Consider the following 22305-nt stretch of genomic DNA (forward strand, 5'->3'; position numbering starts at 1 on the left):
GTGTCGTTGTCACGACCCGAAGAGCCGTACGAGTCTCCCTTGGAAGAGCCGTACGAGTCGCCCTTAGAAGAGCCGTATGTGTCGTTGTCACGGCCTGAAGAGCCGTACGAGTCTCCCTTGGAGGAGCCGTAGGTGTCGTTGTCACGGCCCGAGGAGCCGTAGTCGCCGCCGGAGGAAGACTTACTGCCGTAGTTGCTTGAAGAGCTGTTGCCGTAGCCACCGGACTCGTTGCGGCCTGGTGTTCGTGTTAGTTGAATCAGGAATCAGGATGCAACGGAAGTAAATGAATGAGGTTTCCTACCAGAACCAGACTCGTAGGAGTCGTTCTTGGAGTCCTTGTCCTTGTCACCGCCGAAAATGGCCTTGCCGAGAGACTCCATTGTGAATGTGAATGTGAATGTGTGTATGTGGGGGTTTGTAGATTTTTTTATAATGATCAGAGTGAAAGAGAAAGTTACCCAGGATTATAGTTTTTCTGAGGACAACAAGAAGTATATATATAGTCAAGAAAGAGCAGTCTACGGAAACCTGTTCGTAGAGGGGCACTGCAAAGTACGTACTAGTATGACGACACGAAAATAGCTTGAAGCCATCCATCTTTTTGGCAGCTAAGCAACCACTCAGGGTAAAGGTGCGAAGTACGACGTGGAGAAAAGAGGCGGCCGGTTAGGGTTCAGCTGATGACGTTTACATCGTATGTTTAGCCTGTGAGGAAAGGGCAATGACGAGCGTCACACCTCCTACGTCGTGATTGTTGGGTTCGAACCGGTGTCTTGAACCGAGATCAAAAGATCACTAATCGCGTCAGAGCTAGCAATAGTAGCTGGCTAGTACGTAATGTTTGTTCAGCTCTCAGCTCTTGGGAATGTGGAAGAGAAGCGGGGGAGGATGTGGCGCGAGCTCTATGTGGCGCAGTGACCCCCCATGTCTAGCTGAAAGGACCCTTGCCGTTTTTTCTTTCAAAATAAAGTAAGCAAGTTATAAAACTTACGGGTACATGCAATCCTTCTTATCAGATGCGTCAGAATATATAGAAGGAAGATGATGTATAAATCGAGTGCTACTACATGCCCGTAATGTATCCGTATGTGCATATAATAATCTATTCTGATCCTTGTATATGCATTGAATGTATTTTTGTGGTCGTGCTTACTTTAGCCACTCACAGCCCCTCATCACACCATGTAGGATTTATCTTGTACGATAACCGGTCTTGCCAGTCAGAGGAGGAGAGGGGGCCAGTAACTAGGCAGGCGCGACAACATAATGATAATGCTCATCTGACGTGTAGATGCAGACCGAGACCTTTACATCTCTCCTTCGTTACCTTTCCTGAAGCCGACCATGTCTTTGTGGCCATCGATACAAGGTGAGATGTGATGCCTTATCCAACTGCTAACGGTGCTGGCCATTTCTTCAGCAGTCGGCTTCGCACGGCTGGGCTATATGTGTAAGATACCACTCTCGCCGAGACATTCCATGTACCTCCTCGTGCTCAGGCTCCCTCCTCCTCTTGCTTCTTCCAACAAGAGCGTGAGCCTGGACTATCCCGGCCCGGTCCCCGATTCCCGAGCAGGCCTAGCCGGCGGGCTACAGGGTTTATCACCCTAGACGACTCGTACTCTGCCGGTATCGGTACGGACGTCAACGGCACCGAGGACGACTTTCGACGCGGACTCCACGCACACCTCGTACTTTTAAGCAAAGACCTCGTCTCGCTCGACAGCGGCGGTGATTTACATTTATCACCGCCTCCGTCATTGCAGTTCCAGTTGTGCACGGGCTCGACGGTCGAGGACCTGCTGCTCAACAGCGATGTGTGCCAAATTGGGGCCCTGAACAAGTCGCTTGTAGCCGACTTCGCCCTGCTGTTGGTGGGGAGGAACGATCTCGGGTTCTCCGAGATCATGAATAGCTGTATCTTCCGCTTTTACAGCCCTACTTGGGAGCGTGCGAAGAGGCACTGACCAAGGCGGAAGAAGCTCTGGACAGCCCGGACTTTGACAACTACATCCGCCTGGCCATTACCGAGGCCCTTGATAGCGTGCAATGGGAGAAGCGTCCCTGGTTAACGGTCACTGTGACGGCGCACCCGCGACTGCGACGACAGTTCTTTTGGCATATGGTAGCGGGGGGGGGGCGAAACTTGCAATGGCCTTGCGCTGGAAGATGAACAAAATGGCGCTCGCCATCAACGACAAGATACGTCGCTCTGTCGACGCTCTTAATGCTGAATTCGTGTATGACAAAGTCCATTTCGTCGACTACGATGTCGCCTTTGAGAGCCACCGCTTCTATGAGCCTGGCATTATAGAACCGGATCACAAACGCAAGGAGACTTGGTTCTTCCTTTTCGTGGACCCCGACAATGCCAATGACGATAGTAAATCCAATTTCGACATTGGAGACAGCAAGGTGCATGGATACGATGAGACTGATAAGGATCATTGTTCTACTGCTTGCCATACAATAGAGAACCTATACTCCGCTACCTAACCCATTACCCCAACTCAGTTTTGAACAGACAATTTACATGCAACAAGGCCTCTGATTCTCGGCAAGAGATTATTCATCGTTTAGTGCCCGGGTCTAGTTAAATATACACACTAATACCACTAAACCGGAAATGGGGGGAAGGCTACGTACTAGTACGAGTAGCCCAATGCCCACGCCTGCTCTCTCGTCTTCTCCAGACGGAGCTTCCTTTGCCCACCAGGCTGATGCATTATTCCAGAGTCCGAACAGGGGAAAGGTATAATAGGATTGCGTATGTGCATGTAGAGTAGCAGGGTTTCGATGAAAATTAGTAGTAGTAGTATAGCGGACCCTTTGTCGTTCCTTTTCCCGGCCTGGCTCTTTCATAATCATTATCATCGGGCACACTCTCATACATGGCACGCATTTGATTGCTTGTTTTTCGGATCGCATCGCGTTGTATCTGTCCGGAACAGCGTCGGCATTCAGGTACCACGCCGTTTAATTGTCATAGCTTCAGGGACGCCTTGTCGAGACTAAACAAGAAGACGGTGTATTAATTTGCCGATTGGGAAAAGATATGGTATTCCGACAGAAGAAAATAGAGTAGCACGTTATGATATATTGTGGCAAGACGTCGCAGGGCTGCGAGCAGTGTCGGACTCATCGCATCAAGGTAGGACAGTCCTTATCACACTTCATGTCTTTCTGACAGCAGGCACAGGGTGCCGAGTTCATGGTTAACCGGGACACATTACTTAGTGTGATAGGAAAACGCCCGACTGCTCACAATGCGTCCGGGTCAGCAAAGAGTGTCCTGGTTATCGCGACCAGTTCGCCATCTTGTTCCGCGACGAGAGCAGTAAGGTGATGCAGAGGGCTCATTCCCAGTGGGGCGTCGAGCGAATATCGTCGTCGCCGTCTTCTGGCAAACCTACTAATGATATGCAGGCCTCAAGGAAGTAACCGGCTTCAGTAACGAGCCCCGAGAGTTGCTGTTCTCTACTTCTCTCAGCCCACATCGTGAGATTCGGCTGACCCCCCGGCCCTCACATGAACGCCGCCACTGCCTTCATCAAAACTCCAGCGCTCCTCTATTCCCACCTCGGAATCCGATATCGTTGACCCTGGAGGAATGAGGGTTTCACTTCTACCTGAATAGGTACCTGATCGGGCATCCGGACGAGCCTCGCAACTCAGAGGAGCTGAATACTACGATAGCACTTTAATCCTACGCTGCGAGAGGCCTTGGCGGCGCTGGGACTCGCAGCCCTGTTCAACCTCACGGGGGAGAAGAGCCTCATCATGGCGACCAACACGCAGTATGGGAACACTCTCTGAATGGCTGGGTTGCTTGTGAAATCGACGGTGCATTGGCTACTGCATTGCTTCCCGGCTGGTCGTGATGCTTGCCATGTTTGAGGTGAGTTGTGCATGAGCTGTATTCAACTAGCTATCCGTATACTGACTCTGCGGCCATAATACTTGTCGAAGGACCAGACATGAGTGTGTGGAACGCTCGATCTCATATATCCAGCTGCGCTGCAATGGTGTGTACTTGGTGTCCCGCGCAGAATACCCGCTACCAAGGGATTCGGCGGCTTCTTCAGCTCTGTTATTCAATGATGAGCAGACGGAAACTAACATTCATCGCGTATGGAGTCCCGCATTGACAATCATGTATGCGGTAGTTTGTCACAGCCTACGATGCGGGAATACCGTTATCAGATACATCACACAGCTGCATCAACCTTAGCCAACGCGTCATGGTCTCCGAAGACCAGCTGGTTGTTATACTCGGTATCATCATAGCCCAGCTTATTGAGGCAAATGCGCATCTCCGCTAAAGTGTCTTGTAAGACGTAATGTCCGCGACTAGATCAACGCTAGAGGAGCTCATAGCCATGGACATGGAGCTGATTCCATGGAGGGAGTCGCTGGGCGACACCAGGCGCTTTTGGAGCGAGATGGCGCCCCATCTCTCAGCGGCAGCGGTAGCGGCAATGGAGGGAGAGTACCACGTCTGCCACGACATGTGGGTGGCGTGCGTGTAGGATCACTGTCGATAGACGAGGACCCTGCTGAACCAGGTTATCCTGAACTTGGCTGACAAGTATCCGCGGTCTGCTGCACAGCTACTTGTGTCCCTTGTGACCTCTGAGGAGCGTACTAGGCGTCAGGCTCTCGTGAAGGAGATGGCTAGGGAGGTGCCGGTCAGCACACCAAGCTACTGGCGTCATCCGCTGTTAAAGGAGGAGATATATGAGCTCGTCGAGGAGAGAGGGGGTGCTGGGGCTGGCGCTGCTGGATTGCCGATCTTCCTAAACCAGATCGTCGTCGCCTTCTGAGCTGTCGGGACCCCGCTGGAGTATTAGAACTGGGGTTATAACATTGCCAATTGTGTGTGGGCAGATATTGGTATGAAGTATGCAGTGTATATAACGGATTCAATGCGGGCTTGTCGGAGAACAGTGGGACCGTTAGATACATAGTACTCGTAATAATAATGTGTCGTGTGTGCTCCATGGGCAAATGAAAAAGGAAGCATGAGTGTGTACAAGTGATGATAGGTGTTTCCAAGTGATATTAGTGAGTGAATGCAGCCCGCAATTGGTACAGACAGGTACTTCAAGTGACCCGGATATATATTGTTGCGGTGGTTCAACCCCACGATTGTGGACGCGAATGTCTCCACTTCCAACGACAAACACATTTGCTGTATTGGGATATTTGGACAATCGCGTGTCGCAAGGCGCATGACTTATCGAATCTATCATCCATCATCCATCGTCATCACCATCGCCTCCCTTCGGATGAACCCCACGATATTGAGAGCGCATTTTTCTCCATAGCCACGATCACCTCCACCACCTTGCGAGCATATCGAACGAGTGCAGCGGGCGCCGGGATCCCTGGCCTCTAGGGCGCAACGCACATGCCTGTCATGGCAGGTAAATTACGACGGGCAAAAATACAATGAATCGAGACGAGATATAGGATAAGACGGCTGATGAGAATGCGACCGATTTCCAAACAGGCGGCGAAGATGGGCAGACCATAAAGGTCACACCCAAGAGGGACAAGAAAACGGGTCCTATCAAACTCAAGAAGCAGGCGCCAAAACACAAATGTCCTGGAGATTGGATGGATGGAAGCTTTGATGATGGTAAAACCTTCTGTCTCGTTTTCCCACCTTCTTTGCCCACCCAAGGCGACATGCGTGGAGGTGTGCGAATGTTGGGAAAACTGAATACGTGCTGATATAAACCACGATGATATTATAGAAGGCAAAGTTAAGGAATCGCCATCATCAACGTCGACATCACCAGGCCCCGTGGTCAATCAGCTAGACGAGAGCGCACGCGCAACGTTTGCGACGGGACGACCACTAGAAGACAGCCCGGACCTGCAGCAGTGCAAGCACTGCAAGAAGAGCGTTCTCAAGACGGCGGCCAAGGTACACATTGCGCAGTGCCTCAAACTCAAGAGGGAAAAGGCACAGCGGAAGAAGGAGGCGCGTGAGGCGCGTGAGAGAGCCAAGGAGGCGGCTAGGGAGGAGGAGGCACGCAAGGCTGATGACGGCAAGGAGGAAGACAGTGATGACGATGGCGGCGACATCTCTCCCGACAAGAAGGGTGTTAAGGCAGGCAAGAAGGCTGCTGGCGCAGGCGCCGGCAAGAAGCCCGGTGATGACAAGAGCAAGAAGCGCAAGGCTGATGGGGCGCCCGATGGCGGTCCCAAGGCCAAGAAGAAGAAGGATGAGCCCAAGGCCAAGGCACCCAAAACGAAGGGCATGTTTTTTTTCTCTTTTTCATTGCGCGCCGCCCTGCACGGAAAGTGTATGCTAATACGTGTTTCGAAACTTGCACAGGTCCTGTCGACGTTGAGCGCCAATGTGGTGTCATTCTTCCCAACGGACAACCGTGCGCTCGCTCACTAACGTGCAAGAGCCACTCCATGGGAGCCAAACGAGCAGTCGCCGGCCGTTCCCTACCATATGATATGCTCCTAGCAGCATACCAGAAAAAGAACCAGGCCAAGCAGCAGAGTAAATCTTTTTGACCCTTCCTTTCATTTGTCGCAGTCTTTTGCTAATCAACACATGCACAGAGGCCGCTTTGGATGCCAATGCGCCAGTAGAAGACGAAGACGACGCTAACAACGGTCCCATTGATTCGGACGAAGAGACGTTCGCCGTCATGAGCTCCCTCGCCAAGTGGAAGCCGCAGCCTGTCGTGCCGCAGCCCGTTTTCACCCCCATCAGACGACAGTACCAGATCTCCCGACTGCACGAGCAGCTACAGATGGCCACCAACGGTGGGCGCACAAATATCTTTGCTGTTAAGAGCTTCGGCACAAAGAGGAACATGTCCGATACCAACACTGCACAGCAGCAGCCTCAACAGCAGCAGTCCCAAACCCTTACGGTAGACGGGGAAGATGCCCCCGGTGAGCCGGACATGAGCATGGGTCTCGGCGTCACGAGCAGTATACCCTCGGGCTTGGGGACGGCACATAGGCAGACACCTGTCGCTAGTCGTGGTTGACGGACATTGTCCTCTCTCTTTCCCTACTCCAATTGCTTCTTGTTTTAGTACCATTGCACAACACTATGGGGATACACGGTTTCACCTGGGGCGTTTTTTGCTGTCGTCTCTTTTGTTCTCTTGGCTACCAAGGTTATGACACTATACATATGAAGACTCAAGCCTGGTTCTCCGCATTGGGCGTTTTCATAGGGGTTGCATCCCTTTTTAATCTTTTTTTCTCTTCATTCTTCTCATAGCCAGCTACCCTCACAATGTATGTATATAGTTTTTTTCAGGCCTGTGAGGAGGGGAAATGCGATGCAGTATCACGATACTGTATTGAAATCCTATGCGCTGTATTGAAGCGTATTTGAAATAATAGGATCATTCCGTTCGTTCTGCTTATTATATTCAAAAAGCTGTCTATCGGATGCGATGAGCATGTGAATGAATATTGGTGGTGAATGTTTCCTAATCGGGAGCTAGCGGGCCGGCAAGTTGGAGGTGGCAATGACGTCGTTCGTCGGCACAGCATAATACCTTTTTTCTGAAGAAAAAGTAACAATATGCGCCGTATTCAGTCTTCCATCCTCCTTGACTTTATTCTCTATTGTATATCCCTCAAATAGTCATCTTTTCGCCCCCACATATCTGTGCTTTTCCGGTATACACGCGCACATCCATACCTTCTCTGTACATAAGAGAAGATGGCTTCAGAGGCAGCTCTCAACGCCCTCGGCCACGCTGTGTCGGGATCAGCCGGTGCCGCCACCTCTACTGCGGTCCTATACCCACTCGACCTCGTCACGACGCGACTCAGGGCACAGAGCCATCTTGACAAGAACACACATTACGATGGAATTATTGATGCCTTCAAGAACATTGTGCGAAACGAAGGACTGGGAGCGCTGTACAGTGGCGTCGGCGCCGACATTGGCAAGTCGGTGCTAGACAGCTTTCTTTTCTTTGGCTTTTATAACTATCTGCGACGGTACAGCAGGCGGCCGCCTCCTGTTCTGCAAGAGCTGGCCTTGGGTTCCCTGGCTGGTGCGTGCTCCAAGGCCTGCACGACGCCTATATCTAACGCCGTCACGCGCACGCAGACTTCTGCCATGGGCAAGGAAACAGTGAGCGCCATGATAAAGGGCATGTACGAGGAGTCGGGCCTTCAAGGACTCTGGTCTGGCTATTCTGCTACCCTGGTCCTAACCATCAGCCCGGGAATAACCTTCTTTGTCAACCGCCGCCTTGCCCGACGTGTCATCCCGGCCCTTGAGGAGGAAGATATACCTGTAGCATGGGCGGCCTTCCTGACGGCAGCTCTCAGCAAGGTTGTAGCTACAGCCCTGACGTATCCCTTCCAGACTGGCAAGACAAGGCTGCAGATGGCGTCATCCACCGGCAAGGACAAAAATGTGGACGAAGAGGGTTCTCCTGCAGGCCCTAAAGATGCATCTGCGCTCATGGTGCAGCGCACAAAGCAATTTCTTAATGGTACCATCTTTGGCATAATCCTGCGTATCCTTCACCGGGAAGGTCTGCGCGCCCTGTACGACGGCTTGTCCGGTGAGCTCCTGAAGAGCTTCTTTAGCCACGGCCTCACAATGTTCACCAAGGGCATCCTCCACAGGCTCATTGTGCGCCTGTGGCTCACATACAGCCCCCAGTTTCGCCAGATGTTACAGAACAAGTAGCTGTTCCTCCTCACAAAGCCGTTTGAGCCTTAACATTGGAACGTGACAGCAGATTTCTCAACTGTGCTCGTACCCCGCGCCGAGAAGCCTGTACCCTCAGACTTCAAGGAAACTAGACCAGTGGGCAGGCCTGACCTGGGACCGTCCTCCGCCGACGGGTTTACCGCTACCGGCTCGTCACAGACAAAACATGTTATAATGGAGCCTTGCTCGGAGCTCCTATTCTTGGCCGACGGGATGAGGAATTGGTCGACACATCTGCGACACAAGACGTGACCGCAGTGCCTAGCGAGGACAGGAGTCAAGGCGTTGGTTAATGCCTTGCGACACGAGGGGCAGGTGCGCTTCTTCTCGTTGGTAGAAGCGTCTTCCTGCTCGTCAAATTTGATGGTGATGAGCTTTTGCAGGGAAATAGAGTGCTGTCCGTCTTCAGACGAGGCAGGACACGTGGGTGTCGTCTTGATCTTTCTGGCAGTGGGGCCAATCTTGCTTTCGTGTACATCTGGGGTAAGGGACGGGGTCCAGAAGGAGGGCAATGATGATTTCGCAGCCTGCTTGGAATTTTGAAAAGTCAATAGCTGCGCATGGTATAAATAGGGACAGGCAACAATAGGCTGTAATGAAAGACAAAACGTGTAAATCAATATTTGTACCTTTTCGTCCTCAATGGCCTTCCTGGCTTTAGCCTTATCGTGCTTGTCGTTGCGGTCCACCTCGTGCTCATCCAATTTGAACTTCCTCTTTGCGCCAGCCGCACCCTTGTCAGCCACAACAACCTCGTGGTCATCATGTCGGCCATCTGTCAATAGGTTGAGCCGCGGAGCATCGGCAGTGAGAACATATTGTTGGGTCTCGTCACGAGTCTCCGATTTTCTGGACTTTTTGTTGGCTGGGGCGACATCGAGGCCGGCCTGGGTCATCTCAAAGTCGCGAATGGCCCTTGCGCGGTCCTCCTCATCGTCGGCGGCAGCTTTACGTTCAGCTTCTTCGTCGGCGGCCTTGCGTGCCCTTTCGGCGCGCTTGAGCTCCTGCTTCTGGGCGAGGATATTGGCGAGGGCGCACTCGCGACAGAAGACGTCGCCTTTCGGGCAGGACACGGGGTCGCGGGCCACACCAAGGCACAGACTGCACGAACCGAATGGTAAGAATGAATCGCGATTGAGGCGGGCGGAGGACTTGGCCCAGGCTGACTGGGCGAGAGCTCGTTCGTGGGCGGTGAAGACTGGCCGCGAAGTGTTTCTTTTGCCTGGTAGAATAAGGAAAAAATTGAGCTGGAAGTTAGAAACTGGGATCTTATTTGAAGCGTACGGGTTTTGACATGAATAAAGGAGGGGAGGAAATCTTACTGTGAGACATGGTTGTTTAATTCTCAACGTTGGCTTCCAATCATCTGGTAGTTGTGCACAAGATGGAACTGGGAGCAAAAACAGATGAGAGTGCAGAGGTTGAAGAAGGACGAGATCGTGGTTGCTTACGTCGCATTATTCCCTGAAAGTGGGAAGGACTGATATCCCTTGTACTTTCCCCACGTGGGGCAGTACCGCCAATTGCTTGAGAGAAGCAATTAACATTTTTCGATGGGGATTATTCCCTTCTCCTTTCCCCTAGCACCGCAGCAGCTCCAGTATGATCACAGCATGTCTGGGCCGGCGCCTCCAACGCGACCTGGCTTACCATGGCGTCTTGCCTCAGTGGCCGTTATGAGTACCGTGGGAGCCGCATCGCGCGGCTTCCTGTACGGGCTTAACAATATCGAGACGACTGGCCTGGACAAGTTCCTTGAGCTCCTGGACCAGAGAAAGGCTGTTGACATACGGCCACGCGGCCTCTTGACTGTATGCAATCATGTTGGCGTGTACGAAAACCTTACCCTCCCTGTTCTCCCTCCTCTCGCTGAACTGAGCTGACGAGAACTTACGCGTGCAGTCTCGACGATCCGATCATATGGGGTGTTCTCCCTTTTCGCTACTCTTTAGACCCAGAGAATCTCCGCTGGAGCCTTGGCGCCCATGACATCTGCTTCAAGAACAAGTACTGCCCCCCTAAAATGGGACCAATGGCCCGTAAAATGCTCACGCGCAACCTTCCCTAGGTTCATGACCAACTTCTTCGGCGTCGGCAAGGTCCTCCCAACCCATCGACTCTGGCACTCACCCTACGGCGGTCCATACCAGTCCACGATGGAGCAGGCAATCAAGCTCCTGTCGGGCCCACCCGAAGCGTCAGATGCAAACCCCAACGCCTCGACTACACCCACCCCCCTGACATACTCGACCGACGGCCAGGACGAGCACCTAGCTCCGGCATCGTACTCAGCCAACCGCAACTCCTGGGTGCATGTATTCCCCGAGGCGTGCTGCCACCAAAATCAGGAGAGCACGTTGCGATACTTCAAATGGGGTGTGTCGCGCATGATTCTCGAAAGCGAGCCGGCCCCGGACTTCGTCCCTATGTTCATCCACGGGACGCAAAACGTCATGCCCGACGATAGGGGGTGGCCGCGCTGGTTGCCGCGTGCCGGCAACCGCATCCGCATTGCATTTGGTGACCCCACAAACGTCGACGTCGTCTTCGGCCGCCATCGCGCCGAGTGGAGACGTTTGGTTGAGCAACAAGCTGGAGACTTGGACTCCCTGAGAGACCACCCGAAGGCGGTGCAGCTGAGAATCGACGTGGCCAAGTCGGCCAGAGATGAGGTCGAGAAGCTTAGGGAGAAGATGGGCCTGCCTGCTGAGGAGGACGACACGGCTGCTCTGGCTGAGACTTGGGCCAAGGAGCCTAACAAGCGCAGATTCAAGAGTCCTGTCGATGGAAGTCTGGTCAACAGACACTAAGGCGTCGGGGTCCGAAAAAGAAAGTCGTTAACGAGGAAAGGATAGGGGGGAAAGGGTACAGTTGGTCTATATTGGCGTGCTGATTGATTTCGTAATTATTCGGTATCGGAATTTATTTTCTTTTTAAATTTTTTTTGTTTAGCCTATCCATAGAAGCGTAAAGTCGTGTACAGTACTCGTGTGCCATCTCCAGGAAACAACAAATATCAAGCTTTCAGTGCAGATTACAACGATGCCCAGAAGAGTCAGCAATTCTATGTAAAAAGTATCAATGCCCACCAACTCCAGAACAGGGGAAGTCAAAAAAAGAAACTTTAAGTCATTGAGGGGAAGTCCCCGGAAAGAAAACAGTGAAAGGGAAAAAGAGGGAAGAGTGTTCCTGTATCGGAGTGCTCCAGGGCGGAAAACGGCCATCGCTACAGCATCAATTGCTCTGCCACTGCATGGGAGGATACCACTAGTAACCATCGTACCCTTGCGCAGGCACCCCCTGGTAGGCCCTAGCCTGAGCTTGAGCCTGAGCCTGGGCCTGCATGGCCTGCTGGTGAGGGTGCATTTGCTGCTGCTGCTGCTGTTGCTGAATGACAAGATCGTTGAACCAAGGGTGCTGAAGAGCCTCGTGCGCACTGATACGCAATTCGGGGCGGAGCTGTAGCATGCGCTGGAGGAGGTCGATGCCGGTGGGGTCGATGGCTGGAAGGATGGTGCGTAGATCCTGGGTGGCGTACATGTTGAAGGTGGGCTTGTACTCAGGGAGCTGGGTAATACCGGGCCAGGTACGCTCGGTGGGGGTGCCCATGATGCGGAAGATGCGGGTGATTTGGTCCTCGTTTGTGGTGCCCGGGAAGAGAGGGCGGCCGGTGTACATCTCGGCCATGATGCAGCCGGCGGACCAGATGTCGATGCTGGTGTTGTAGGTGCGACTGCCGAGCAGGACGTCCGGGGCGCGATACCAAAGTGTGACGACCTCATTGGAGAAGGTGTTGACGGGGATGCCAAAGGCGCGGGCCAGGCCGAAGTCGCCGAGCTTGAGAACGCCTTTGCCGTTGATGAGCAGGTTCTGGGGTTTCAGGTCGCGGTGCAGAACGCGGTTCTGGTGGCAGAAATCGATGCCTTTGAGCAGCTGGTACATGAAGGACTTGATGGTGACGGGGTTGAGAGCGCCGCGCTCGCCGTTCGTGTCCATGTATCGCTTCAGGTCACCGTCCATGTATTCGAATACGAGCATCAGTTTGTTCTCGGTGTGGATGACGTCGTGCAGGCCGACAATGTTCTCGTGCTTCAGCTCCTTCATAAGGGAGATCTCGCGGATCGCCGTCGATGGGGTACCCTCCTCCGAGTCGAGATGAATCTCCTTTAGCGCCACGAGTTCGCCCGTCTGGCGGTTGCGACCCTTGAAGACCTGCAGCAGACATCATGAGTTAGCAGGGGGAGGGTCTTCCGTGACGTGTATGGCTGAGCGGGCTTATATGGAAGACTCGCAGTCGCATATGTTCCCTCGCCCAGTTTTTCGAGTTGCTGGAACGAGCTGGGGTGCCTTTTCCCATCCATGGCGGCGATAATGGCTGGCGAAGCGGGGGCGGAGAAGCAACAGGTGTTGCTGACGGTCAGTGTTCTAGCGATGCAGTGAATGCAGTGGCTGGGGTGATATGGGGAAACAAAGAAGGATCGAGAGGATATGGTTGTAGGGGTCGTTCGTTACGTGTCTAGTAAGGCGTAGTAGCAAAACAGTCGACGGCAAATATTATGACTCGGTGACTCCATCACAAACAAAGGCTTCGCCCTGCCGGCTTGGTTATTAGCCCGCTCGCCGCCCTTTGGATCTTGCCCCTCATCAACGCAACGGTAGCCCAATCAAGGGCACCCAACTAAAAGAAGAGGCCCCAAAGTCCCCAAAGGCGCCAACCCCGAGGAAGGCCCCAAGTGAACCCAACCTAGAACCTAGTATCATTACTGCTCCGTACTCGCAGTAAGGAAAGACCAAAGGAATTTTGGCGTTAAGCTCGTGGAACGAAGAGCCCCGCCATGAGAGAGTCTTACTAACATATCATAGTTCACGGGAGAGCTAAGTTTGTTAGGGAGTCACCTGTTAGACTGGTGTTTGCATTAGTCGCCCATAACAGCGCTCTCTCTACATGTATGGAGTATTAGTATCTGTAGTTTTCTCTCCATGTCCGATAAGTCTGCTGAACCTATAAGCGGTACGTACTCGGCGTAATGGCGCAATCATCGCGGGGAAGTCATTAAGCCCCCTCCAGTCAGAGCCCTTCTCTGCGCCTATCAGTCCACTCCGGTGGTTCCTCAGGTGGTTGCTCCAGCGGCCCCTTCGGGCAGTAGTGGCCTTCCTCTAAGCGGACCATACCTTCTAATATAATAGATAGACTTCTCATAGAGTTGTCGAAATAAAATCACCATCCCTCATCATCTCGGTCGCTGATATTTTGTAAGCAGGCATCTGCTTTCTCTTTCAGATAAAAACAGCCTAGATATCCTCACCCGAGTCTCCGATACTGCCACCCAACCATGCGCCCTGTACCGGGCACGACCGATCGCCAGGGAGGTGGTGTTTATGACGACTGCTTGGCTATGCCAGCCGCTCCGACCACAGCTCCCGTAAACTGCTTCTTCGCTACTGAAGACACTATTGGGGAACCGTCTCATTGTCAACAAGACATGTCTCCTGATATTGCCTTTCATCCTTCTCGCCTGCGCCGAAAGCGCAGCCTCGAATCTATTTCCACGCGGGGTCGAGTCCCCTCACCAACCCCCACGTGCCACAGCATCGCGTCGCTATCGTCGTCTATGCTTGATTCGGAGCTGGACATGGATGAAGTCCTAGAAACGCACGCGCACCTCCCCAACATGTCTGGCCGATCTCCTTCTGTTCCCCCCTCGGCATCCATGTCCATTATCAGCAGCAGCCCGTCGTTAGACAGCATCTCGCTGGCGCCCTCATCTTCCCCGCCGCGCAGGGGACGACGCTGTTCTCCCATGTCACGCCCCGACAGCAGCTCTCCCCACTACGCCACCCCTCAGTTTATCATGCCCAGTCTCGCCGTGCCACAGCGTCGGCCATTTTCTGAGGCTGGCAAGTCTGTTGGCAAGCTCAAAATATTCGTCGCTGGTCGCCTAGGTCCGTCCTCAGTCTTTGGCTAATTAATTCCACCTTGTCGCCGCATGCTAATGTCGTCATCAGGAATCGGCAAGACGTCACTCATCCATGCCATGGCTCACTGCTGCGAGCATATAGTTCACCTAGACCCTGTTGCATCGACAGTCAACGATGCATTTAGGGAGATGTGGGCGAGTACCAAGCCGCGTCCGTGGTGGCGAGACGAACTGGAGCCCACCTTGGCAGGTAGCAGGAGGAGGTCTTCTGTGGGCGAGATCCTGGAGAGGAATATCTGCTTTGTTGTGCAATCCTCTTCTCAAAGCTCCACAGCCGTGAGTGACACAACGCCTTTTGACTCTGAGTGGGCTCTGTTTCATCAACTGACAGTCTGAATGCAGAAACGCTATGTCGAGAGCGACTACGTTGATGCCCAGCTATCTCCGCTGCTGTCCAAACCCATAGACGACTCTGACTTGCGGACCATTCTCAGCGAAGGAGGAGCACCTATTGTCGATGTCGTCTTGTACATGATACCACATACAGGTGCACAGAGGACCCGCCCCAAAGGACTCATCTCATTCATCCTGGATCAACACTGACTGGCTATGCAGGTCTTGAGCATGATGATATTGACTGCATCAAGTCCCTACAGGACAAGACCAATGTAGTGGCTCTACTGGCGCGCTCCGATGAACTAGACAGTGGAACCATATATGCATCGAAGCAAAAGATACGAGAGCAGATTGATGAGCACAGTCTAGACTGTTTCACGTTCGTGGCACCAGATCTGACTCCAGACATCCCCGACATCTTCTCAGTTTCTAGTGTCACAATGACGGATCACGGCATCATGGATGCCAGCGTCCTCATGAACTCAGGCTACGTACAGCCTTTGCTCACAACGGATCTCGGCCAGCTGGTGAACCATGTCTTCTCGGCAGACGGATGCGCTCGGCTAAGGGATTCGGCAGCTGCAAAGTGCATACAATGGCGCCGCACCCAGGACCGGGGCTTTTACTTAGACATGGCGCTGATGCGTCGCGACCCGGCGGACTACGCTTTGAGCCCCATTCTCACGACCAATCCCTTTATGCAGCACCGATACTGGGGCCGGATCGAACTGTCCAACTGGGCACAGGGGTTACGAAACAGCCTGCATACCGAGCAGATGGACCGCGTGGTGGAGCAGCGCATTTCGGAAGTTGATATGTACCGCGAGGAGCAACAGAGGCCTCATCACCACGACTTGGTCAGAAGGGGAGGAGAATGGCGTATCAGGGATAGAGGGAGCAGGACAATCTCCACCCGCACTTTTACTCATCAGGATCCTCTAGGACTGCTGGGCATATGCAGCCGGCTGAGGAGGGATGGGCGATGGGCATTTGAGACGATGAGCAGCGCTGGAATTGTCGGGTACTTTGCAGCATGGCTAGCAGGGATCGATGTGTGGGCATGTCCGCTGATGCTAAGGCAGTTTTCGAGGGATATTCTTGGGAGCTTGATGCTGGTATAGGCATTTATCTTTCGTTCTTTTTCTTGTTTTTCTCTTGTCCCCCTTGTTTTTTCCCCACTAGATACCTCTCGTGCTTACGAAGCCAGTAATGCTTTCGCTGTTGTCTGAATCTATCTTGTTTATTTATCCGCCCATTCGTCCAGACGCCGTCTATCTCTGTGCTATTTTCAGTAGGAATACATTACTTCATCTGCATACGGGGTCTGGGATACCAGAGCGTGTAGACTCCAAGCCTCCCTCGGCTGTTTGTTCAACACCTTCCGCAGCTGTCTCGTCTCCAATGTCCTCGGTTGTTACTAGATCCAGGCTGTCTGCGGGCTTTGGCTCTAGGTTGACCAGCGCCTCATTCAGATCGGGCAAGGAATTTGCCAACCAGGATATTTGTGCCCAGCAGACCTTGCCTAGGATCGACGGCAAAAGCGCCACCCAGCCCCCACTCGGAATAGAGTCGGTCATGCCGTCGTCGATGATGGCTTAAGTGCCACTAATTTCGAGGATCCACCGCTTCTCGTCTTCAGGGGAAGAGTGGGAGACGACGAAGAGGCGGATTTTGCTATATTGGTGACACGCTCTGGCAAGTTGCCTAAAGAGCTTCACAGTGACTATTTGGGGGTTTGAGGTGGATGGAAGTCGGCATCATGGTTGCTATTGGCGATTCAAGAGCCGAGTCGGTCCAACCTGGCGATTTCTCTGTGGAGACGTGATGGGCCCTGGTCTGGACAACTCCTGTCAACTAAGTTAGAGTATGAACTCGTGATATGGATATGTTGATAAACACTGTATTGGGGTCGTGAGAAGAAGGATCTTGGAGGGCACCTGGATGTATGCTTCCCGATAACCATACTACTAATACACAGGTACCAATAGTACTCACTGTAAGTATCTCAACAAATGAACGAAGCTTGCTGTACTCGTGGATATTGTGTTTAAAAGATACTATATTGGTAAATATCCTACTATAAGAGGGCTTGTATGAGAGTGGTGATGCTCTTGGTCATCCACATCAATTATAAATCTGCGGGCCCTTTTAGACCCTCTCTCATCGCCCCCACCTACCGTACAGCCTTTATTTTACAAGACTATACATCATCCACCAAGTTCAATTCAACGATACCCTTTTGGACACAGACGGAACCACAGCCCGTCGCTTCTGAGGTTTTTCGCGACTGGCATAGGCTTTTTCAAAGGCTCCACAGTCATTTGCGCCAGCAGACCACCTCAGTGGAAGGCCTCTTCCCTCTCTCAGTCACAAATATGCGTGAGATTGTAACGCTTCAGCTTGGCCATCTGAGCAACTATACGGGCACGCATTTCTGGAACGCCCAGGTATGTGTATCAACGGAGTCCAAAAAGTTTAAATTAGGAGGAGGAACAAAGGGCAGAAACGAGCTAACTCGGCCGACAGGAATCATACTTTACATACTCAAGCGATGAGACATCACCCATCGACCACAACATCCACTGGCGCCCTGGTATCGGCGCCGACGGCTCAGAGACTTTCCTCCCGCGAACAGTCATCTATGATCTTAAGGGTGGATTTGGATCTTTGCGCAAGATCAATGCGCTGTACGAGCCCGAGCCGCAACCAGAGCAGCTCGCATCACTATGGTACAAACCCTCGTCTTGCTCTGGAACTCCCCATTACCCTCACCTGCTCACATACACACAGGTCCGGCAAGTCGGTCGTTGAGAAGCAGCCGCCCATAGAACCGAGCGAATACCAGGCCAGTCTAGATGCGGGAACCATGCCGCCAGCGCTGACCCAGTCGTCGGTAAGGTTCTGGTCCGACTTCTCGCACGTCTTCTACCATCCCAAGTCGTTGGTGCAGCTGTACGACTTCGAGCTGGACTCGACCATCCGGCCCTTTGAGCGGCACGACATGGGCGTGGAGCTGTTCGGCTCTCTAGACAGGGACGACGACATTGTGGACCGCGACTTCCGCCCCTTTGTCGAGGAGTGCGACCAGATGCAGGGTGTCCAGACGCTGGCCACCATCGACGACGCCTGGGGCGGCTTCGCGGCCCGCTACCTCGACGCCCTGCGCGACGAGTACCCCAAGACTTCGTTGTGGCTATGGGGTCTGCAGAGCCCTGATGGCGGCGTGCTGCCCCGTGAGAAGCGTCAGCTGCGCATCGTAAACACCGCCCAGACAATCGCCCACGTCTGCTCCACTGCTTCCGTCGTCGTACCCCTCGGCCTCCCCGCTACCTTGCCGTCCAACATGGCCGGCCTCGACACCAGATCGCCCTGGCATGTGTCCGCCGCCTACGCCACCGCCATCGAGACCGCCACCCTGCCCTCGCGGCTAGCTGTCCCCGGCGCCATCTCCCTGTCTGATCTCGCCCAGTCGCTGAACACGGGTGGGCACCAGACTCTCGCCCGCCTGCGCATGAAGGTCGGCGGTGCCGCCAACAAGGACGCCGACTTCTTTGGCATAGGCCTTCTCAAGAACAATGCGCGAAGGAAGCCCGAGAAGACTGGCAATGTCTTTGGCCAGCTGACCTCATCGCACGGCCCTGGCCCAAGCAAGCAGGACGACAAGGAGGCAGAGCAAGCTGACCCACGCTCCAGGCGAATTGTTGGCGACTTCATCTACGAAAAGTAGGTCTATAAACCCATACATTCCCCGTGGCTGACTATGATACTGACATAACACACAAGCTTTGATTCCTCCCTCAAGTTCCCCCTCCTCGACAGCTTTCCTTCCATCTACGCCGATGCCGCCGGCCAGTCTGATATTGCCACCCAAACGATCCTGTCTACCGAGACGTCCATTGCCTCGCGCATCAAGGACCTCAGGTCCATTGCTGCCTGGTCCATACCCCTTGATGAGCGCGAGACCCTTTCCAACGAGCTAGCCCAACTTGGTGATGCCTACCAGGGAGATTGGTCAGAGGGCAGTGACGAAGATGACGATGATATGTAGAATGAAATGAAACCCGATATATTGAAAAGTTGAAAAACAGATGGCAAGAAAAGACTGCCATCCTCCACCACGCGATCTGTCCTTGTTCCAAATTTCACCAGCTCCAGATCAGTCCCCTTTTGTAGGGCACTTTCATGGTATTCGGGGGCCCTGTGACCCCAACAGTGGCTTCTATTAAATCTAGAGAAGGAGAAAAAATTGTGAGAGTCGGCTAGGTACAAAGATAAATATGGGCACGAAGGAAAAGGCCGCTCATCTATTTTCCTCATCCACATGTAGAAAATGACATGTCTCAGGCTCTTTTCTTAGCGACTGTGCAATGCGGGTACCACACACAATCTTTCCTTTTTTTTCTTTTTCTCTTTCCGAAGGGGGTCAAAGGGTCCCAGACTCGGGAGTCTGGATACGAAAAACAGTCATATCGCTCTCACTAACCCTTCCACCACACCCATAGTCGAGCGTCGATGGAGGGAGTAGGGAAGCACCAGGGATTGTAGCGAGTATCATCCGGGCTAGAAATCGCCTAGGGATCGGGTGAACAGCCAAAAAGAAAAAGAGCTCAGGTAGGAAAGGGTGGAGGGGGATATTATCAAGGGTAAGGAGGGGGGGCTTGGTTCTGCTCGTTAGTCAGGGTGTTGTACAAAAAAAAAACTGTGAAATGACTTCTCTCGAAAATCGTTGGTGCCTCTTGACTGTGAGGCAAAGTCCAGACTGCCGTATCTTACTGCCGGCAAGGGACTTCATTTCTTTTTGTTCTTGTATTTCCATTCTCCATCTTTTTTATGAATGGCAAAGAACATCGTGGTGTGGGTTTGGGGTTTATCCTCATCCTCTTTTTTCTCCCTCACAGCGTCGGGAAGAGTAATCAACCCGCAACAGCAGCGGAGGGCTGTTGGCGCTTGGCAGGCGGCTGTTTCGAGTTGTTGTCCTGCACAATCATCAGTTCCTGTCTCCCCGGAAAGGTCGAATCGCGACTCGCAGAGCTCGAGTGGGGAGCCAATGGTCGAGGTCGTCTCGGTTGCATTACCTCGGAAGCCTCTCGCTTCTTGCCATTCTTCGCGCTCCACTTCTTCTGGGGTTTCTTCTCGCCGGCGTCGAACACATCATCCGGGAGGTTGAAGCTAAAGAAAATTATATTATAAGTAACCAGCCATTAAACCAAGAGGGGCATGATGGGTCAACGCGAGCAGAAAACGTACTTTCGACAGTGTTGCACTCCAATCGTCGCCACATCCTGGAGCTCATCCTGGTACTTCTGCCATGAGGTGCAGAGTGCTTTAAACTCATCTACCTCCTTGGAGAGATCGAGCGATTTAGCGTCTACAAGAGTGCAAGTCAGCTTTCAACGTTCCATGTGCCATCACACCTAACTCTCCGATTTTCTGGACGACCGAACGTACCACTTGCAAGTTCCAGGCCAATGTAATGTGTCGTAGTATAGATCTCGAAGGGTTGGGGTGGTGCAGGAGTGGAATCCAGTCCATTCGTCACGCCATCTTTATCGACGGTGGGTTTCCCGGCATCGTCGGGACCAGGTACTGCATTCTCTTTTTCTTCTTGCTTGATATCTGACACTTCTTCCATTCTGACGGACCCAGTGTCGTTGCTCGCATCGACTCCATTGGAAAGGGGTGGCGTATCAGGCCCTACCAAATATTTCATGCTTCCCTCCTGTATTTGCTGAACCTCTTCACACGTGGTACACCTGTGACGACGCTCATAACCCTTATTGAAGGCATGGGCCATGGCGATGCTATTGTGCTGCTCAAGCTTCTGAACAAGCATGCGGACCTTCGATTCGACGTAGCCAGACCAAATCTTGTGGGCCTCAGAGGTCTTGCTGCTAGATATGACACTGATGTAGTATTTGTATCCCAAGGTGAAGAATGTGTGCTTGACAAACAGATCGCACCAAGGTCGCTTCCCAGTCATTACCTTTTCGGATATCTCAAACCCGCGCCGCAACTCACGTTGGATAATGGTCATGGACGAGCGAGTGATGTTGAAGGTGGCACACATGGAAGGGTAGGCCGGCGTGATGACGGGCATGAGATGATACATGTCACCCTTGTAGACCTTGGGGTTCCATACGCGAACTGGCAAAGAGCCAGACTCTATGGGCTTCAGCAGAACGGGGTGGGGCCATTTCCATTGACTGATGATGAGGAAAAATTTATTCACCACAACAGAGGCAGCAGCCTTGGGGTAAAGCTGACAGACGCGAGCAACAAGCATGGCCCAGGCCACACCTCCCGGGAAACCCATGATGTTTGCGTATATCGCACGACGTTGCGCCCAGAGCTTGATAGCCCTCAGGGCCTGCCTGAAAGTGCTTCGTTCAGGGACCAGATCGAGGATCTCGTCTGTAACACGGGTGCCGTTTAGGGATCGGAGTTCGGCCTCATCCAGACCACGCAGCAGAGAGGAATCCTTCAAGGTCAAATCTTCAGGCAGTTGCTTCTGAATGATCCGGGAGAAAATCAAATCGATGCTAATACCCGAGTACTCGAACTTGATGATGGGGACAAAGGCATCAGTCACGACGGTAAGGCCGGTGATGGAGTCCTTGGGTGCCATCTCAACAAGCATCCTGGGGAAGTGCTCGAAGTAGTCATCCCTTGACACGTATTTAGGAGCGACGATCAGGGTATCGATATCAGACCCGGGTCCGTAGACGCCTAGACGGTAACTGCCGTAGGTAAAGACTTTGCCGATGGCGTTGCGGATGAGAACTTCGTTCTTCGGTTCGCGTACGCGGGCGACGTGTTTGACAAATTCATTGCAGATTCGCTTGAGAGACTCGAGAACCGTTTCTCTACAAAGGGAGAAGACACGTCAGAGACCAATAAGCACGCGCAATTCTAATTCCTGTCTTGGGGAGAGTAGATGATGCCTACCTCTTGGCTGTATCAGCCGGGCTCTCAAACGTGTTCTGCCGCTTCAACTCCTCCAGGAGATCGTCGGTCACCCGCCTCTCGGCATCGGTCGGAAGGTTGACATTCATGGGCGGCGTGACGCCGTACACTTGCTGAGTGGGTTCCATTGCCGTAGTCGTCGTTTGGGATCGCGATTACGAGAACGAAAGCCAGCGTCGACAGCAGCAAAAATAAGAAAGGGCGACTCGGAGACCATCAGACGATGGTCTTTGCGAGGGGATGCAGACCACTCCCGGCCAAGCTAATGGACCGCCCTGGGCCGTGGAGAGAATGGCGCTGCACTAA

At 52.9% G+C, this 22305-nt stretch overlaps 13 protein-coding genes and 1 pseudogene across 14 annotated transcripts in view; 10 read left to right on the forward strand and 4 right to left on the reverse strand.

The window, feature by feature from the left end:
- Window positions 1–380, reverse strand: part of GMORB2_6842 (uncharacterized protein) — a gene marked incomplete at both ends in the record, with an annotated part of 847 nt that extends 467 nt beyond the window's left edge. The window contains 2 exons of the mRNA XM_035468809.1: window positions 1–235; window positions 302–380. The exon at window positions 1–235 is cut by the window's left edge and continues 100 nt beyond it. Of these exons, the coding sequence (XP_035321943.1) occupies window positions 1–235; window positions 302–380 (314 nt within the window). The remainder of the gene's footprint in view (window positions 236–301) is intronic.
- A 964-nt stretch (window positions 381–1344) lies between these two features.
- GMORB2_6843 lies at window positions 1345–2496 on the forward strand (annotated as a pseudogene). The gene has a single exon. Coding segments are annotated over exon 1 (789 nt in total).
- Window positions 2497–3091: 595 nt separating this feature from the next.
- Window positions 3092–3441, forward strand: GMORB2_6844 (Fungal Zn(2)-Cys(6) binuclear cluster domain; the record flags this gene model as incomplete). The annotated part of the gene is made up of 2 exons (XM_035468810.1): window positions 3092–3151; window positions 3238–3441. The coding sequence occupies 2 exons, from the start codon at window positions 3092–3094 to the stop codon at window positions 3439–3441; spliced, it is 264 nt and encodes an 87-aa protein (XP_035321944.1).
- Window positions 3442–4340: 899 nt separating this feature from the next.
- Window positions 4341–4823, forward strand: GMORB2_6845 (uncharacterized protein; the record flags this gene model as incomplete). Its single annotated transcript, XM_035468811.1, has 2 exons — window positions 4341–4523; window positions 4545–4823. 2 exons carry the CDS (start codon window positions 4341–4343, stop codon window positions 4821–4823), a joined length of 462 nt encoding a protein of 153 aa, XP_035321945.1.
- An 868-nt stretch (window positions 4824–5691) lies between these two features.
- On the forward strand, window positions 5692–7022 carry GMORB2_6846 (SAGA-associated factor 73; the record flags this gene model as incomplete). The annotated part of the gene is made up of 4 exons (XM_035468812.1): window positions 5692–5701; window positions 5805–6314; window positions 6347–6523; window positions 6586–7022. 4 exons carry the CDS (start codon window positions 5692–5694, stop codon window positions 7020–7022), a joined length of 1134 nt encoding a protein of 377 aa, XP_035321946.1.
- Window positions 7023–7711: 689 nt separating this feature from the next.
- On the forward strand, window positions 7712–8698 carry GMORB2_6847 (abhydrolase domain-containing protein 12; the record flags this gene model as incomplete). Its single annotated transcript, XM_035468813.1, has 1 exon — window positions 7712–8698. The coding sequence occupies one exon, from the start codon at window positions 7712–7714 to the stop codon at window positions 8696–8698; it is 987 nt and encodes a 328-aa protein (XP_035321947.1).
- Window positions 8699–8727: 29 nt separating this feature from the next.
- On the reverse strand, window positions 8728–10054 carry GMORB2_6848 (nitric oxide synthase-interacting protein; the record flags this gene model as incomplete). The annotated part of the gene is made up of 3 exons (XM_035468814.1): window positions 8728–9276; window positions 9352–9944; window positions 10045–10054. 3 exons carry the CDS (start codon window positions 10052–10054, stop codon window positions 8728–8730), a joined length of 1152 nt encoding a protein of 383 aa, XP_035321948.1.
- A 281-nt stretch (window positions 10055–10335) lies between these two features.
- GMORB2_6849 (monolysocardiolipin acyltransferase) lies at window positions 10336–10790 on the forward strand (the record flags this gene model as incomplete). The annotated part of the gene is made up of 2 exons (XM_035468815.1): window positions 10336–10553; window positions 10625–10790. The coding sequence occupies 2 exons, from the start codon at window positions 10336–10338 to the stop codon at window positions 10788–10790; spliced, it is 384 nt and encodes a 127-aa protein (XP_035321949.1).
- Window positions 10791–10794: 4 nt separating this feature from the next.
- On the forward strand, window positions 10795–11532 carry GMORB2_6850 (monolysocardiolipin acyltransferase; the record flags this gene model as incomplete). The annotated part of the gene is made up of 1 exon (XM_035468816.1): window positions 10795–11532. One exon carries the CDS (start codon window positions 10795–10797, stop codon window positions 11530–11532), a length of 738 nt encoding a protein of 245 aa, XP_035321950.1.
- Window positions 11533–11989: 457 nt separating this feature from the next.
- On the reverse strand, window positions 11990–13483 carry GMORB2_6851 (uncharacterized protein; the record flags this gene model as incomplete). Its single annotated transcript, XM_035468817.1, has 2 exons — window positions 11990–12934; window positions 13397–13483. The coding sequence occupies 2 exons, from the start codon at window positions 13481–13483 to the stop codon at window positions 11990–11992; spliced, it is 1032 nt and encodes a 343-aa protein (XP_035321951.1).
- Window positions 13484–14433: 950 nt separating this feature from the next.
- Window positions 14434–16005, forward strand: GMORB2_6852 (Septin; the record flags this gene model as incomplete). Its single annotated transcript, XM_035468818.1, has 5 exons — window positions 14434–14665; window positions 14729–14976; window positions 15043–15187; window positions 15256–15824; window positions 15979–16005. The coding sequence occupies 5 exons, from the start codon at window positions 14434–14436 to the stop codon at window positions 16003–16005; spliced, it is 1221 nt and encodes a 406-aa protein (XP_035321952.1).
- Window positions 16006–16437: 432 nt separating this feature from the next.
- GMORB2_6853 (uncharacterized protein) lies at window positions 16438–16635 on the forward strand (the record flags this gene model as incomplete). Its single annotated transcript, XM_035468819.1, has 1 exon — window positions 16438–16635. The coding sequence occupies one exon, from the start codon at window positions 16438–16440 to the stop codon at window positions 16633–16635; it is 198 nt and encodes a 65-aa protein (XP_035321953.1).
- A 776-nt stretch (window positions 16636–17411) lies between these two features.
- On the forward strand, window positions 17412–19084 carry GMORB2_6854 (mitochondrial partitioning protein; the record flags this gene model as incomplete). The annotated part of the gene is made up of 4 exons (XM_035468820.1): window positions 17412–17483; window positions 17563–17765; window positions 17827–18759; window positions 18820–19084. The coding sequence occupies 4 exons, from the start codon at window positions 17412–17414 to the stop codon at window positions 19082–19084; spliced, it is 1473 nt and encodes a 490-aa protein (XP_035321954.1).
- An 865-nt stretch (window positions 19085–19949) lies between these two features.
- GMORB2_6855 (poly(A) polymerase) lies at window positions 19950–22127 on the reverse strand (the record flags this gene model as incomplete). Its single annotated transcript, XM_035468821.1, has 4 exons — window positions 19950–20205; window positions 20284–20404; window positions 20485–21899; window positions 21982–22127. 4 exons carry the CDS (start codon window positions 22125–22127, stop codon window positions 19950–19952), a joined length of 1938 nt encoding a protein of 645 aa, XP_035321955.1.
- Window positions 22128–22305: the final 178 nt, after the last annotated feature.

This window comes from Geosmithia morbida (genome assembly GCF_012550715.1).
Source record: "Geosmithia morbida isolate 1262 chromosome Unknown scaffold_6, whole genome shotgun sequence".
Taxonomy (NCBI): domain Eukaryota; kingdom Fungi; phylum Ascomycota; class Sordariomycetes; order Hypocreales; family Bionectriaceae; genus Geosmithia; species Geosmithia morbida.